The sequence below is a fragment of the Lipophrys pholis genome (genome assembly GCF_963383615.2).
Source record: "Lipophrys pholis genome assembly, chromosome: 22".
NCBI lineage: Eukaryota > Metazoa > Chordata > Actinopteri > Blenniiformes > Blenniidae > Lipophrys > Lipophrys pholis.
Genome location: NC_137644.1, coordinates 21202409 through 21219730, shown reverse-complemented (window position 1 = coordinate 21219730; position 17322 = coordinate 21202409). Strand labels below are relative to the sequence as shown.

At 48.7% G+C, this 17322-nt stretch overlaps 1 protein-coding gene across 5 annotated transcripts; it reads left to right on the top strand.

Moving 5' to 3' along the window:
- The first annotated feature begins 1445 nt into the window (after positions 1–1445).
- Positions 1446–15788, top strand: LOC308127439 (uncharacterized protein). 5 transcript variants are annotated; one of them, XR_013936507.1, is made up of 8 exons: positions 1446–1925; positions 6667–6881; positions 6963–7032; positions 7395–7485; positions 8020–8129; positions 10989–11922; positions 12002–12242; positions 12322–15788. XR_013936507.1 is itself a non-coding variant. In XM_080492488.1 (7 exons), exons 1-7 carry the CDS (start codon positions 1784–1786, stop codon positions 11450–11452), a joined length of 1092 nt encoding a protein of 363 aa, XP_080348614.1. In that variant the 5' UTR covers positions 1506–1783; the 3' UTR covers positions 11453–15788. The 5 variants fall into 5 exon arrangements, 3 of the variants coding, with proteins under 3 accessions (XP_080348613.1, XP_080348614.1, XP_080348612.1); XR_013936508.1 differs by lacking the exon at positions 12002–12242 and having other exon boundaries at positions 1506–1925; positions 6631–6881; positions 10989–11731; positions 12437–12461; XM_080492488.1 differs by having other exon boundaries at positions 1506–1925; positions 6631–6881; positions 10989–11117; positions 11154–15788.
- Positions 15789–17322: the final 1534 nt, after the last annotated feature.

Below are 17322 nucleotides of genomic sequence, written 5' to 3'. Positions count from 1 at the left end.
AATAAAATAAATAAGCATTGACAGAAAAGTCCGTTTGGTATAATCCATGGAGCTTCCAGCGGGACTGTAACGGGACCTTGGGAAGTTTTCCTGTTGGATAAATCCACACATGAATGTGTCCATTACTTCACCTCCATTATCAGTTTACCACTGAAACACATCAAGTCTTAACCTCTGAAAACATAATGCTCCTCGTGGTACTGATGAATCGCCCACAACCACACCTCCCTTCATTAATGTACCGTAATGGAGCCCAACATTCCCGGAAAGATTTCCCTGTGGACCCAGAACTGGTTCCAGAAACTTCCTGTTGGTTCTCAGGTCTGTTCCATCTCTGGCCAGTCCAAGTTCTGCTCATGAACATTCTGGATTGTTCTAGTTCCTTCCTCTTCTGACGAGACCTGATGGAGATCATGACATCCGTCAGGGGGGGAACCCATGTGGGGGTGTGAACAACCGTGGATGAGAAGCCTGGCAGATGATGGAGTCACATCATTGGTCAAAATGTCAAAGCAATAATCGAGTGTCTGCCGGCGCAGCGGAGCAGCCGGACACAAACTCCATTTCCCACAATGCACCGGGGCAGGCAGGTACCAAACAGCCAAATGAAAGTTAGGAACAATTCTGTTGATCTGGATCAATACCAACTTGAAGCTCCTGTGGACCAACGTCCATGAAGATCAGCTCAGAGTTCGACACTTTTATTGTTAAACAGACAAACGCAGGTGATTTTAGAACAGCTTTGAGGGAGGTAGTACTACTATTACTAATACTACTATTAATAATAATAATCATACTACTACTAATAATACTAATATTAATCATAATCATAATAATAATCATAATACTACTACTACTAACAATAATACTAGAAATAATAATTAATCATAATAATAATCACAATACTACTACTAATACTAATAATACTAATACTATTACTACTAACAACAATAATGCTACTAATAATAATCATATTAATAATCACAATACTACTACTACTAACAATAATGATGCTACTAATAATAATCATAATCATAATAATATTCTAATACTACTACTACTAACAATATTACTAGAAATAATAATTAATCATAATAATAATCACAATACTACTATTACTAATAATGATACTAGTAATAATCCTAATCATAATAATCATAATAATCGTCTCCAGCGCCCTGCGACCCTGAACTCTTGCTCAAGTAGTATAGATTGTATACTATTATGTACTTCTAGTATATTCTATACTATAGAAGATGGATGGATGAAAACCTGAGGAGCCAAAATAATCAAAAGAGTCGATTCATTTTAGTGAACCGAGATAAAAGAAGTGATAGAAGACCTGGAATTCCCCTCACTCATTTCAAAGACTACATTTTTAAGAATTGTAATTATACTTTGTCTGATGTGATGTGATAGCGTCGTTATGCCTTTATTGCGGAGGTGTGCCCCCCGGAAGTAGTTCTGTCGCGTTGGTGGTGTTATTGAAGCGGAGCAGGCGGAGCAGGAGGTGGAGCGTAGCAGCTGTTCGGGGCTTTTTACTCTCCTTTTGCCCTCCTCTTTACTCTCCCTTTCGAGGGGCAGATGTCGTGTTTGTCTCCTGGACAGTAGCCCGACAGCTTGGCGGTTCTCTGCGGCTCCAGGCTCGGTTCTCCTCTCGTCTCCTCTCCGGGGGCCTGCGGTGTCTGCTCTCGGCTTCTCTCGGCGGCTCTCGGCGGCTCTCGGCGGCTCTCGGCTTCTCTCGGCTTCTCTCGGCGGCTCTCGGCGGCTCTCTGGAAGCAGGATGGTTCTGTCCACTTCACAACAGGTCGCGCTGGCTTTCACGGCCGTGCTCTTCACCTTCGTGGTCCTGCCGAGGCTGTTCGGCGTGGGCGCAGGAACCGCGGCCAAGGAGGCTCGATACGACCCCCGGTACACCAGAAAAGGTGGGACATGTCCGCCTCCAGCTGTGTGGGAGCGAGTTTCTTCACGTGGGCGTGTCACTAGTGGTGTTAATGTTTTGGCTGAATGAGGTGAATACTGAGGCTACGGTTACATGTCCCCGGGTTTTTACTAAACTGATAGTTCCCTCTACCTTTACAAACAATCTGCATTAACACAGACCCGCATATCCTCCTGGCTCAGAGCTGCCATGAGCAGCCAGACCTGTAGGGGGCAGTGTAACGAGAAGCACGAAGCCTTGATAGCCAATCAGAATCCTGAAAAAAACACTACATCACTAATTGTGATGTAAATCTCCACCTCCCTTCTTTAGATGCAAACAGATACACGGGAGTTAGGAGTTAGGAGGCTGCCTAAAGGAGTTAAGGAAAGGAGTTAGGAGGCTGCCTAAAGGAGTTAAGGAAAGGAGTTAGGAGGCTTCCTAAAGGAGTTAGGAAAGGAGTTAGGAGGCTTCCTAAAGGAGTTAAGGAAAGGAGTTAGGAGGCTTCCTAAAGGAGTTAGGAAAGGAGTTAGGAGGCTTCCTAAAGGAGTTAAGGAAAGGAGTTAGGAGGCTTCCTATAGGAGTTAAGGAAAGGAGGTAGGAGGCTTCCTAAAGGAGTTAAGGAAAGGAGGTAGGAGGCTTTCTAAAGGAGTTAAGGAAAGGAGGTAGGAGGCTTTCTAAAGGAGTTAGGAGGCTTCCTGTAGGAGTTAAGGAAAGGAGGTAGGAGGCTTTCTAAAGGAGTTAGGAAAGGAGTTAGGAGGCTTCCTGTAGGAGTTAAGGAAAGGATGTAGGAGGCTTTCTAAAGGAGTTAAGGAAAGGAGTTAGGAGGCTGCCTAAAGGAGTTAAGGAAAGGAGTTAGGAGGCTTCCTATAGGAGTTAAGGAAAGGAGTTAGGAGGCTGCCTAAAGGAGTTAAGGAAAGGAGTTAGGAGGCTTCCTAAAGGAGTTAGGAGGCTTCCTAAAGGAGTTAAGGAAAGGAGTTAGGAGGCTTCCTAAAGGAGTTAGGAAAGGAGTTAGGAGGCTTCCTAAAGGAGTTAGGAGGCTTCCTAAAGGAGTTAAGGAAAGGAGTTAGGAGGATTCCTAAAGGAGTTAAGGAAAGGAGTTAGGAGGCTTCCTAAAGGAGTTAGGAGGCTTCCTAAAGGAGTTAAGGAAAGGAGTTAGGAGGATTCCTAAAGGAGTTAAGGAAAGGTGTTAGGAGGCTTCCTAAAGGAGTTAGGAGGCTTCCTAAAGGAGTTAAGGAAAGGTGTTAGGAGGCTTCCTAAAGGAGTTAGGAGGCTTCCTAAAGGAGTTAGTAAAGGAGATCACGTTGTGACAATCAGCCCACACTTCCACTAGGTGGCGTAGTAATAATCAGACGGTGGTGAAGGTCAGTGACGTCTGTCGTGGTAAAACAAGTAGAAATGTGATCAAAGTAGTATAAAGGTGGTTCCTCTCACGTTCTCCTGAGGTTCTAACCTCTGATCTAATGTCAAATATCTCAGGTTGGAATGTAATGACAGGAACAGAGGAACTAAAGGGAACCGGCTGGCAGGTGAATAAAGAACCAATCAGAGTGAGAACAGGCTGCACTAAACCTGGACTTTACTGTGTCGGTTCTACAACATCCAGAACATTCCTAGTTGGGATCTGGGTTCTAGATGATTTCAAGTGGTTCTAGGCAGATTATTGCTTTGGTAACTTACATGATCTACTCCTTTTTTTTCCCTGAACGCTCCGATGAGCGGGTTCCTTTAAAAGGAAGCATCAGTGGTTCCTAGGCTAAAGGAGGTTCTAAAGGAAGCATCAGTGGTTCCTAGGCTAAAGGAGGTTCTAAAGGAAGCATCAGTGGTTCCTAGGCTAAAGGGGGTTCTAAAGGAAGCATCAGTGGTTCCTAAGCTAAAGGAGGTTCTAAACATCAGTGGTTCCTAAGCTAAAGGAGGTTCTAAAGGAAGTATCATTGGTTCCTAAGCTAAAGGAGGTTCTAAAGGAAGTATCAGTGGTTCCTAAGCTAAAGGAGGTTCTAAAGGAAGTATCAGTGGTTCCTAGGCTAAAGGAGGTTCTCAAGGAAGTATCAGTGGTTCCTAGGCTAAAGGAGGTTCTAAAGGAAGCATCAGTGGTTCCTAGGCTAAAGGAGGTTCTCAAGGAAGTATCAGTGGTTCCTAGGCTAAAGGAGGTTCTAAAGGAAGTATCAGTGGTTCCTAGGCTAAAGGAGGTTCTCAAGGAAGTATCAGTGGTTCCTAGGCTAAAGGAGGTTCTAAAGGAAGTATCAGTGGTTCCTAGGCTAAAGGAGGTTCTAAAGGAAGCATCAGTGGTTCCTAGGCTAAAGGAGGTTCTAAAGGAAGTATCAGTGGTTCCTAGGCTAAAGGAGGTTCTAAAGGAAGCATCAGTGGTTCCTAGGCTAAAGGAGGTTCTAAAGGAAGCATTGAGCCTCCTTTCCTTAGCTTAGTGAGAATTCCAAGGCTCCTTATCATGGCCGCCACTTAAACAGTTTTGGGGTTAAGGAGAAGTGGATAGGAAAGGAGATAGGAGCGACTGTTAGGAGATAGGAGGCAGAATTAGGAGATAGGAGGCAGAATTAGGAGATAGGAGCGACTGTTAGGAGATAGGAGGCAGAATTAGGAGATAGGAGGCAGAATTAGGAGATAGGAGGGACTGTTAGGAGGCAGAATTAGGAGATAGGAGGGACTGTTAGGAGATAGGAGGCAGAATTAGGAGATAGGAGGGACTGTTAGGAGATAGGAGGCAGAATTAGGAGATAGGAGGGACTGTTAGGAGATAGGAGGGACTGTTAGGAGATAGGAGGGACTCTTTGAACGCACCCACAGAGGTTTTCTAAGGCCATGTTCACACATACCCGGTGGGGCTGAACGATTAATTGCATTTGCGATAAAATGGCGATATGATAAAACAGGATTTTCTAATCCAAGGGCTGTAATTTGACTGATCACGTGATCTGGTCACGTGACGACTTGCGTGTCCTGTACGTGTCATACAGCCACATATACGTGGTGAGCGAGCGGAGCAGAGCAGCAGTGTTACTCCTTATGAACACAAAGGCAGGAGGAAATAACTCCGGCCATCACGGAGTTCATAGAAAGATATGATGCCCAGCACAGGGCTCCACATTAAGGACTGCCCCCCCCCCCCCCCCCCGTCCGGGGCTTTGCTCGGGCAAGAGAATCATCTGCCCACCTTGCCTGAACCGGCTCCTGGTTTGTAGGGATGGGGCCGATCCGATCCGGGATCAGGTTCTGATATCAAGGTAATTCACAGATCAGAAATTTCCAATCCAACCTGCAGAGATTTCTGATCCATGATCCTGGTCGGCATGTTTCTTTGCAAACTTTGAGAACATTCAAACTCCACGCAGAAAGGCCCTGGGCCATGTTTGAACCAAGGACCTTCTCGCTGTGAGGCGAGAGCGCGAACCGCTGCCCCACCGAGCAGCCTGCACTGTAGAAGATCTCTGAGTGGAGCCGGAGATTTACCTCACAATTGGTGACGTCATGTTTTTTCCTCCAGGATTCTGATTGTAACCGTAGAGAGGAAATACCTGTAAATGTGGCTGAAATCTCAACTGTGGGCGGAGTTACTAGAAATGATCATTAGCAGAGACTCGTAGATACCGTTATGTATCAATGCAGAGAACTGTCCCCGTTTAGTAAATATCAGCTCCGTGGAGACATGGCGCTCCAACGCCAGCGCTCGTCATAGACAACGGTACAAAGTGGAACTAAATAAAACACGAAACGCATCAATATTAATCCATTGATCGCATTTCATTTATATGACACTTTTCATAAAAGTAAAAGGTTTTAAATTCATTAATCCGTCTGGGTTAGGGTTCAGGACCTGGTGTACGTGACTTTGCATCTGGATAAGTGTCGGATTACATTTTCGTTTTCAGAGAAGTTTTGAAGACGACGTCCGTGTTCTACTGAAGAACCAGCAAGACTGAACGTTTCATTTTGGTCCAATAGTGCTCTTAGTTTTAGTACTGAAAGCACACACACACACACACACACACACACACACACACACACACACACACACACACACACACACACACACACACACACACACACACACACACACACACACACACACACACACACACACACCAGAGAACAATATAAACATTACCACGGGGAGAACACGGACATTCTAGTGGACAGACCACCAAGTTGGATTGTTATTACGGTGACTGTCAAAATAAAACTAGCAAGTGGGATTGTTATTTTGGTGACTATCAAAATAAAGCTACCAAGTCCTAGAGAGTATGGACTGGAAGGCATGACATCATCGAGGAAACTTTGTTCTGATTGGCTGCACTGAGCATGTGCAGAACAGCCCGTTCCACAGGCTGTGGTGTGCAGCAGCAGCAGCAGCAGCAGCAGCAGCAGCAGCAGCAGCAGCAGCGTAGCAGCGTAGCAGCAGCAGCAGCAGTAGCAGCAGCAGCAGCAGCGTAGCAGCAGCAGCAGCAGCAGCAGCAGCAGCAGCAGCAGCAGCATGCTGTTGACATGCTGTTGACATGAGTTTGAAACCTTCAGGTTCATCATGTCACTCCGCCCTGCTGGCTGACCACTCCTCGTCCTCAGAATCACAATCAGCAAACAACCGATCAAACACTTGATCAACAGAGAGAAATCCCTCCGTGTTTTGCTGTAATTCACTGATATGATCACATCATATGTTAGCGGCATAATGTCTGGCGACTGGTGGGTGGGGTCAGTGCCAGTGTTTCACTGCGTGGTGTTTGGGGCTGCAGGTCCGGGCCCAGGAGGGGTCAGAGGTCAGCCCGTCAACATGAACGCCCCCGGCTCCCACCAGACCCCCGAGAACATCCAGCAGATGAAGCAGCGCATGGAGCAGGAGCTGAAGAGCGACAAGTACAAATCCAGCAACAACAAGGGCTACGTGTTCACGCTCATGCCGCTGTACGCCATCGGGGTCGGCGTGTTCGCCGCCTACAAGTTTCTGAAGGTGAGCAAACACACATGGAAGATGTCTGCTCATTTTGAAGTTCCTCGCACGACATGATGCATCTCTTTTTAAAACGCACAGATCAAGTCTGCAGACGACAAGACGCAGAAGGACAAATCTGCTAAAGGAGCCAAGAAATCAATGGAGGCAGGTGTGTGTGTTTTACATGTATGTTTGCTCAGCGGTCGCTGGTGTGCAGCCACGGCGTGCTCTGGTCTTTCCTTTCTAAATGTGTTTTACATGTATGTTTGCTCAGCGGTCGCTGGTGTGCAGCCACGGCGTGCTCTGGTCTTTCCTTTCTAAATGTGTTTTACATATATGTTTGCTCTGCGGTCGCTGGCGTGCAGCCGCGGCGTGCAGCCACGGCGTGCAGCCGCGGCGTGCTCTGGTCTTTCCTTTCTAAATGTGTTTTACATATCTGTTTGCTCTGCGGTCGCTGGCGTGCAGCCGCGGCGTGCAGCCACGGCGCGCTCTGGTCTTTCCTTTCTAAATGTGGTTTGTATGTTTGTGCAGAAAACCAGTTGAACGAGTTGGAGCAGCGGCTGGCGCAGACGGAGAGAATGCTCAACTCCATCCTCACGCAGCTGGACCCGCTCACCAACTGGTCAGTCCGCCCACTCCTCCACCCGTCACACAGCATCACCTGCAAGTCAAAGAGCTTCTAGATTTGATCAAAACTTAAAGCTTTACAACTGAATTACAACTTTGTTCAGTCAAATTGAAGCAATAAATAAAAGAAGTCAAACATCAGCCCACGCCATGGTGTTGACAGTGTAGAACTACATTCTGGAGGCTCTGGGAGAACCAATGAGTTCCTTCTCTCCATGCAGCCTCCTGATAGGCGTCAGGTCACAGGAAGCTCTGGAAAGGAAACGGTAGTTTAAACTCAACTTATTCTTTAGCTTCATTTATTTTTGAAACCTGCGAGCAGCAATGACAGGAATTACTGCTGGTAGTAACGAGTGGGTGATGGTGAAAGTCTCCCTCCACCTCCTGATCAATATGATGGTGAAAGTCTCCCTCCACCTCCTGATCAATATGATGGTGAAAGTCTCCCTCCACCTCCTGATCAATATGATGGTGAAAGTCTCCCTCCACCTCCTGATCAATATGATGGTGAAAGTCTGTGTTTCCTCAGCGTGAAGTCGGTGGCTCAGGATCAGAAGAACGAGATCATGTCGCAGCTGCAGACCATCCGCTACCTGATGAAGAAGAGAGGGATGGACTGCCCTCCTCTCAATATCCATGGTGTGTGTGTGTGTGTGTGTGTGTGTGTGTGTGTGTGTGTGTGTGTGTGTTGCTGTGATGAAATGAGGTCTACACACACGTTTTGCATCTGATTTACAAAAGAAAAAAACAATATTTGCTGGGAGTCAGGTTGAAGAGTGGAGCTCAGTCTATGTGCCAGAGAGAGAGAGCAGCAGACAGAGAGAGAGAGAGCAGCAGACAGATGTCTAGAGAGAGAGAGCAGCAGACAGACGTCTAGAGAGAGAGAGAAGCAGACAGACGTCTAGAGAGAGAGAGAGCAGCAGACAAACATCGTAGAGAGAGCAGCAGATAGGCATCTAGAGAGCAGCAGACAGATGTCTAGAGAGAGCAGCAGACAGACATCTAGAGAGAGAGAGAGCAGCAGATAGACATCTAGAGAGAGAGAGCAGCAGACAGATGTCTAGAGAGAGCAGCAGACAGACATCTAGAGAGAGAGAGCAGCAGATAGACATCTAGAGAGAGAGAGAAGCAGACAGATGTCTAGAGAGAGAGAGCAGCAGACAAACATCGTAGAGAGAGCAGCAGATAGACATCTAGAGAGCAGCAGACAGATGTCTAGAGAGAGCAGCAGACAGACATCTAGAGAGAGAGAGAGCAGCAGATAGACATCTAGAGAGAGAGAGCAGCAGACAGATGTCTAGAGAGAGCAGCAGACAGACATCTAGAGAGAGAGAGCAGCAGATAGACATCTAGAGAGAGAGAGCAGCAGACATGTCTAGAGAGAGCAGCAGACATATGTCTAGAGAGAGCAGCAGACAGACATCTAGAGAGAGAGAGCAGCAGATAGACATCTAGAGAGAGAGAGCAGCAGACATGTCTAGAGAGAGCAGCAGACATATGTCTACAGAGAGCAGCAGACAGACATCTAGAGAGAGAGAGCAGCAGACAGACATCTAGAGAGAGAGAGAGCAGCAGACAGACATCTAGAGAGAGCAGCAGACAGACGTCTTAGACACTCATATGATCACATACATTTAATCTGCCTGCTGGAAGTTCCCTTCACACACCTGAAGACCCACTGATGCCCTGAGAGCCTGATATGGAACCACCACCCCGAACGCTTTAGAAAAGTTATGAAACCCAAAATGTAATCAAACAAAAGTAATGAAACCCAAAATGTAATCACTGATCGATAACGTAACATGACACCGACTCCAAGATTCCTTCATTATTTCATGAGAAAGCATTTTTCTCCTGATGATTTTATTCAGTGAAGGGTTCCTGGATTAAAGGTTCATTGCTTCAAACCCAAACGTCCTGGTACCCAAATGTTCTGGTACCGAAACGTCCTGGTACCCAAACGTTCACTGGACCCAAACGTCCTGGTACCCAAACGTCCTGGTACCCAAACATCCTGGTAACCAAACGTCCTGGTACCCAAACGTCCTGGTACCCAAACGTTCACTGGACCCAAACTTCCTGGTACCCAAACGTTCTGGTAACCAAACGTCCTGGTACCCAAACGTCCTGGTACCCAAACGTTCACTGGACCCAAACTTCCTGGTACCCAAACGTTCTGGTAACCAAACGTCCTGGTACCCAAACGTCCTGGTACCCAAACGTCCTGGTACCCAAACGTCCACTGGACCCAAACGTCCTGGTACCCAAACGTTCTGGTACTCAAACGTCCTGGTACGCAAACGTTCACTGGACCCAAACGTCCTGGTACCCAAACGTCCTGGTACCCAAACGTCCTGGTACCCAAACGTTCACTGGACCCAAACGTCCTGGTACTCAAATGTCCTGGTACGTAAACGTTCACTGGACCCAAACGTCCTGGTACCCAAACGTCCTGGTACCCAAACGTCCTGGTACCCAAACGTTCTGGTACCCAAACGTCCTGGTACCCAAACGTCCTGGTACCCAAACGTCCTGGTACCCAAACGTTCACTGGACCCAAACGTCCTGGTACCCAAACGTCCTGGTAACCAAACGTCCTGGTACCCAAACGTTCACTGGACCCAAACGTTCTGGTACCCAAACGTCCTGGTACCCAAACGTTCTGGTACCCAAACGTCCTGGTAACCAAACGTCCTGGTACCCAAACGTTCACTGGACCCAAACGTTCTGGTACCCAAACGTCCTGGTACCCAAACGTTCTGGTACCCAAACGTCCTGGTAACCAAACGTCCTGGTACCCAAACGTTCACTGGACCCAAACGTTCTGGTACCCAAACGTCCTGGTACCCAAAGTGCTTCAGCTTCAAGAACTGATAGAATGGCAGAAAGAAGAGATGAAGAAAGAGAAAGACAGACGATAACAGAGCAGTCCTTTATGGAGGCCGAGGACCGCTGCTTAAGGCAGTTTGAGCTTCGCTCACAATTTTTCTTTTTTTCTTTTCTTCATTTTTTCTTCTTTTTACCGTTTTCCAATTTTCTCTTTTCCTGAAAGAAGCTACACGAACGAGTTCATTTATTCTGGTTGACTGTTTGTCCCAGGATTATTTTAAGTTCGGAGTAGTTAAAGCCATTTTGTCCACTGGTCAGTCCACTGGTCAGTCCACTGGTCAGTCCACTGGTCAGTCCATTGGTCAGTCCATTGGTCAGTCCACTGGTCAGTCCATTGGTCAGCCGCTGCCTTCCTCCAGGCTGTTTGAACAGATTTGAGCGTCAGTGTGGAAATGAAATTAAAAAGAAAAGAGAACGTTTGTTAACGGATCAAAGCTTCATCCAGAGGAGCTGACGAGTCCGTCTGGTTCTGGAGCTGCAGGTTCAGAAAAATCTTTTTTCCAACTAAAACACAGAAATAATGTGTTTTCACTCGATGTCGCATCAAACTTCTCCAGGTTTTGACTAAGATGAAAATGTTCCGCTGATCAATGCTTTTCTGTGTTTCAGACGCTTCCTGCGAGCGTAACCTTGACGACCTGATCGAGTCTCTCGGGGCCAACGACACCTCGACGACGGAGGAACCTCCGTCTGCAGAGACACTCAAAGCTCCCGAGAAGGTCCAGGATGAGGTGAAAGGTCACGGCGAGGTGAAAGGTCCCGGCGAGGTGAAAGGTCCCGGCGAGGTGAAAGGTCACGGCGAGGTGAAAGGTCACGGCGAGGTGAAAGGTCCCGGCGAGGTGAAAGGTCACGGAGACGTGAAAGGTCACGGAGACGTGAAAGGTCACGGAGACGTGAAGGAGGAGAGACCAGACGAGTCCGACGGGGAGGCAGAAGAAGACGAGGACATAGAGGCGGACGAAGAGGAGGAAGACGAAGGATCGGAGAACGAAGACTCTCGCGACACGAACATTGAGGAGGTGGGAGCGGAGCAGCCGGCGTCCGGCCTCCGGCGCCGCAACCGGCCTGAATGAGCTGGACGCCTGCCAACAGGACCGACGGACGTTCATCACCTGAAAGGCTTTTCATTCCAGAAGGTTCCAGAGGCTCTGCGTTAGCTGTAGCTCCGCTGCCGGAGGTCCTCTGAGCAGCTGGACTGCTTGGTGCTCAGAGGCGGAGCTGAGAGTGAAGGGTGGTGTAGATTCTGCTGTTGGACTGGAGGGCGGAGGGAGGGAGGAGCCTTCTACATTTCAGGTCGTGTTCATGCTTGTGCTTCGGTTCTTTTGGGTCCCGTACTTCTCCTCTGTGTTCTGGTTGGTTTCTGCCTTCAAAACTTGGATCAGATGCATTTGTGGGGTCATTTTGTTGGAAATCTTTAAATTCTACGTTACATTTCCCCCAAAACGCTCAAGAACACACCTTGTTTGGTGGGTTTAGATCAGGGGGTCAAACGGGTCCCGCCTCACTGCCTCAGTCTGCTGTGCAACAATAATAGAACAATAGAGTACCAGTGTGTGTCATGGCCATGGAAACAGGATAATAGAGTACCGGTCTGTGTCATGGCCATGGAAACAGGATAATAGAGTACCGGTCTGTGTCATGGCCATAGAAACAGGATAATAGAGTACCGGTCTGTGTCATGGCCATAGAAACAGGATAATAGAGTACCGGTCTGTGTCATGGCCATAGAAACAGGATAATAGAGTACCGGTCTGTGTCATGGCCATGGAAACAGGATAATAGAGTACCGGTCTGTGTCATGGCCATGGAAACAGGATAATAGAGTACCGGTCTGTGTCATGGCCATAGAAACAGGATAATAGAGTACCGGTCTGTGTCATGGCCATGGAAACAGGATAATAGAGTACCGGTCTGTGTCATGGCCATGGAAACAGGATAATAGAGTACCGGTCTGTGTCATGGCCATAGAAACAGGAAGACCACATCCCCGGTAGCATTGCAGTCTTTTCTTGATTGCAGCATCTTGAGTTTGATTCGGGCTCCTTTCCTTTCCTAAGAACTGCTGAGGTGGCGTTTGGACACGGGGGGAGACTAAGGAGACACGGTGAGGTGAACCAGCAACCTGACGAGGATTCAAAGAGCTTTTCTCTCATTGGTAAAGAGTAAAAACTGAAGATCTCTTCTGACAGTTTCTATACGATGCAGGGTGTCCAACACGTGCTACTGCAGCTTGATTTCATCTGGACTGGGCCGGACCGGTAAAGTAGAACCATAAATAACCTTTCACTTTAAACTTTATGGTTTCAATCTGTTGAGGTGCAGAGTATACCTGATTCAAATGATTAAAACACTTAATGAAAATGACTACAATCTCAATATTGAGCCACTTTGTGAAATGTCCCATCAACGTCTGTAGCTGTTGCATCATGGGAGTTTTTACAGACGCACCCCGAGCCTGAGGCTTTGAGGCTAATCTGATAGAAGCTCCTCTCAATTCATTTACTAAGAAATCTCACTTTTTAATTAAAAGATGACCATTGGTGCTTTGGCCGGATCAGAACCTCTTTCGGGCCGGTTTTGGCCCACGGGCCTCGGGTTTGACGCCCCTGTGACCCCATCAGAAGGTTCTGAAGTACGAAGATTTGTTTTTCCCAAATCCAACGTGTGTGAGCAGACGCTGCATGACGAGCTTGACTTCATTTCATTTTTGTTCCACTGGTCACCCACTGGAGGGCAGTGTGTTCAGAACACACACACACACACACACACACACACACACACACACACACACACACACACACACACACACACACACACACACACACACACACACACACACACTCTGGTGACCAGGACTGTGTTCAGCAGTGACACAGTGTGTAGGAAACGGCCTCAGTGAGCGGTGCAGTGGTGAGATTTGACCACAAGAGGCCAAAGGTCAGTTATTGTTTACATGCTTCATTTCATCCTAAGTAAAGAGTTTTCTTTTTTTTCTGGCTTATCTATCTACTTTCTCACATTCGTCCATCTGGTTGGACTGCTGGTGGAAAACAAGAAGGAAGATGTGATGTTAGAGGTCAATAAAGCTGCAGTTCGGGTCAGAGCGGGAGGGTACTGTACGGTACGGCAAAGCACACCCAGACCCAACTCTGTGGCGCCCCCCCCCCCCCCCCGCAGACAGGACGGTTAAAATGTAGGCGGGGTTGTGAACGACGCCGGGGCGCGTTGAGTGAAGAACACAGAAGTGGTCACGAGCCTCGTTCTCTGTGACACAGTGAAAACTTTCTCCTTGTGAACAGCAGCGTCCAGCTCCTGCTGAAGCTCCGCCTCCTGTTACTGAGAGGAGGAGCTCCTGCTGAAGCCCCGCCTCCTGCTGAAGCTCCGCCTCCTGTTATTGAGAGGAGGAGCTCCTGCTGAAGCCCCGCCTCCTGCTGAAGCTCCGCCTCCTGCTGAAGCCCCCCCTCCTCCTGTTACTGAGAGGAGCAGCTCCTGCTGAAGCCCCGCCTCCTGCTGAAGCTCCGCCTCCTGTTACTGAGAGGAGGAGCTCCTACTGAAGCTCCGCCTCCTGTTACTGAGAGGAGGAGCTCCTGCTGAAGCTCCGCCTCCTGTTACTGAGAGGAGGAGCTCCTGCTGAAGCTCCGCCTCCTGTTACTGAGAGGAGGAGCTCCTGCTGAAGCCCCCCCCCTCCTGTTACTGAGAGGAGGAGCTCCTGCGGAAGCCCCGCCTCCTGCTGAAGCCCCGTTTCCTGATACTGAGAGGAGCAGCTCCTGCTGAAGCCCCGCCTCCTGCTGAAGCCCCCCCCCCCCTCCTGTTACTGAGAGGAGGAGCTCCTGCTGAAGCCCCGCCTCCTGCTGAAGCCCCCCCCCTCCTGTTACTGAGAGGAGCAGCTCCTGCTGAAGCCCCGCCTCCTGCTGAAGCCCCCCCCTCCTGTTACTGAGAGGAGGAGCTCCTGCTGAAGCCCCGCCTCCTGATACTGAGAGGAGCAGCTCCTGCTGAAGCCCCGCCTCCTGCTGAAGCTCCGCCTCCTGTTACTGAGAGGAGTAGCTCCTGCTGAAGCTCCGCCTCCTGTTACTGAGAGGAGGAGCTCCTGCTGAAGCCCCGCCTCCTGCTGAAGCCCCGCCTCCTGCGGAAGCCCCGCCTCCTGCTGAAGCCCCCCCCCTCCTGTTACTGAGAGGAGGAGCTCCTGCTGAAGCCCCGCCTCCTGCTGAAGCCCCGCCTCCTGCTGAAGCCCCCCCCCCCCCTCCTGTTACTGAGAGGAGGAGCTCCTGCTGAAGCCCCGCCTCCTGCTGAAGCCCCGCTTCCTGATACTGAGAGGAGCAGCTCCTGCTGAAGCCCCGCCTCCTGCTGAAGCTCCGCCTCCTGTTACTGAGAGGAGCAGCTCCTGCTGAAGCTCCGCCTCCTGTTAGGAGTGTCTGCAGCTCGTTGTGTCGCGCTGACGTTTCAATAAAGCAGTAAACAAATCAACCAGTGAGCAAAGCGCTGAATGTAAACAACAACAGAAGGTTTACGGCGATGAAATATTTAAATATTCACTGACCAATCAGCAGACGGCTGCGTTGTAGCTCCTCCTCCCAGACCCTTCCTCAGTGCTCGGTACCTCAACGGAGGGGGAGCGGAACCGTAGCCGGCGGTCGTGGTTCTTTCCGTGCCACCATGTGAAAAGCCGCCCCGGGACGAACAGCGAGGAGGGACGGCGCCTTAAGAAACAGGTTTAGGGTCAGTGTCTCTTCCCTCCTCTCGTCCTGTGTCCTCATACACCACCAGTCTGCACTGCCACCCACAGGTTGCAGTTGGAATAGCAGTTTTTAGTTCGTACAAAGAAAGAACCAAAATAACTTTCACATTACAATGTTGGAGTATATTTTGTGAAGGAGCGTGATCCTGCAGAATACATAAACAGTGAGGTGCTGGGGTGTTCTTTATACATGGAAACATCACCGCATGTGTGTGTTTCATTTAAGATGTGTGTGTTTCATTTAAGATGTGTGTGTTTGCATCGTCCCTGCATGATTTGATTTCTTTGAGATAAGAAATGACAATCATTAACTTTGTATGTCAGTTAAAACCATTTTCCATGTTCATTTCCGTCACACTGAACATTTCCTGTTTATTTTGCCATATTTGTCCAAATGTGTAAAACATTGATAAAAACCTGAGTAGTCATGTCAATGGTCCTGCCATGTAGTGATGGAGTGAGTTCACACTGTGCTAACTGAGCTGTCTAATGATTATTGCCTTAATTGATTATACGACCTCGGGTTTTTACTTTTGTTTAATGACACGAAACCACTGATGGCTGCCTTAATCCACCTCCTGTGTATTAACAATGCTTCTCCTCACTGCTGTCCTGGATGTTTCTCCTGAGGGAATAATCTCAAGTTCACATTAGTAAAAGAAATAAAGTGATTTGAAATCAGATGCTGGTTTGCTTGACTGTTTGTGGAGGCGGATTCCAAAGACGTGTAAAAGGACAGCAAAGACCTGTGGAGCTCACGAATCCCTATTTTGTTCCTAAAAGCACTTTCAGAAGTTGAATGTGAAGATATTTCTCTCTGAACACACACAGCTAGTGATGAGGACTGATGACTGAGCGTTAAAGGAGCTTTTCTCTAATTAAATCACAGCCTGAAGATCTTCTGCTCCAGAGGATCATCGGAGGAACCAAACAGCCCGGCTTCCTACTGAAAGGTGAAATGGAGCCACAGTTCCTGTAGCGGCGCTCTGGTGAGGACGGCTCACTGCTTTCAGAGGAAACGAGGATCAGGTCCAATGGTCCCTCTGGAACTCAATTCAGTTCTATGATTTCTACAGTCCAAAGTTCTGTCATCGATCACTCAGCTCACTACTGACTTCCTCTGACACCATCACTCTGTCCTCCTACTGCCACTGCTGTCAGAACCAGACTCAGAGGAGGGACAACCTGCAGAACCAGACTCAGAGGAGGGACAACCTGCAGAATCAGACTCAGAGGAAGGAAAACCTGCAGAACCAGACTCAGAGGAGGGACAACCTGCAGAACCAGACTCAGAGGAGGGGAAAACCTGCAGAACCAGACTCAGAGGAGGGACAACCTGCAGAACCAGACTCAGAGGAGGGAAAACCTGCAGAACCAGACTCAGAGGAGGGACAACCTGCAGAACCAGACTCAGAGGAGGGACAACCTGCAGAACCAGACTCAGAGGAGGGACAACCTGCAGAACCAGACTCAGAGGAGGGAAAACCTGCAGAACCAGACTCAGAGGAGGGACAACCTGCAGAACCAGACTCAGAGGAGGGACAACCTGCAGAACCAGACTCAGAGGAAGGAAAACCTGCAGAACCAGACTCAGAGGAGGGACAACCTGCAGAACCAGACTCAGAGGAAGGAAAACCTGCAGAACCAGACTCAGAGGAGACTTTCTGCAGGAGAGAACAGAGACAGACAGTAACAGGCAATATGAAGAAAATTTGCATAAAGTTTGAAGATGAACGGCCGGTGGATTTTCTTCCTTGTTTCTAAAACGTGCCTGATCAGAGGAACGATGCTGAAGATTTAAACTTGCTGCCGTCAGCGTGAACAACAAGTCACTTCCTGTCTGCATGATGCACGAGGCCAGCTTCACTCTGTTCTGCTCCCCTGGATGGGTTACCCTAACCCTCTAACCCCCTAACCCTCAACCCTCTAACCCTCTAACCCTAACCCTCTAACCCTAACCCTCTAACCCCCTAACCCTCTAACCCTAACCCTGGATGGGTTACCCTAACCCTCTAACCCCCTAACCCTCTAACCCTAACCCTGGATGGGTTACCCTAACCCTCTAACCCCCTAACCCTCAACCCTCTAACCCTCTAACCCTCTAACCCTAACCCTCTAACCCCCTAACCCTCTAACCCTAACCCTGGATGGGTTACCCTAACCCTCTAACCCTCTAACCCTCTAACCCCTCTAACCCCCTAACCCTAA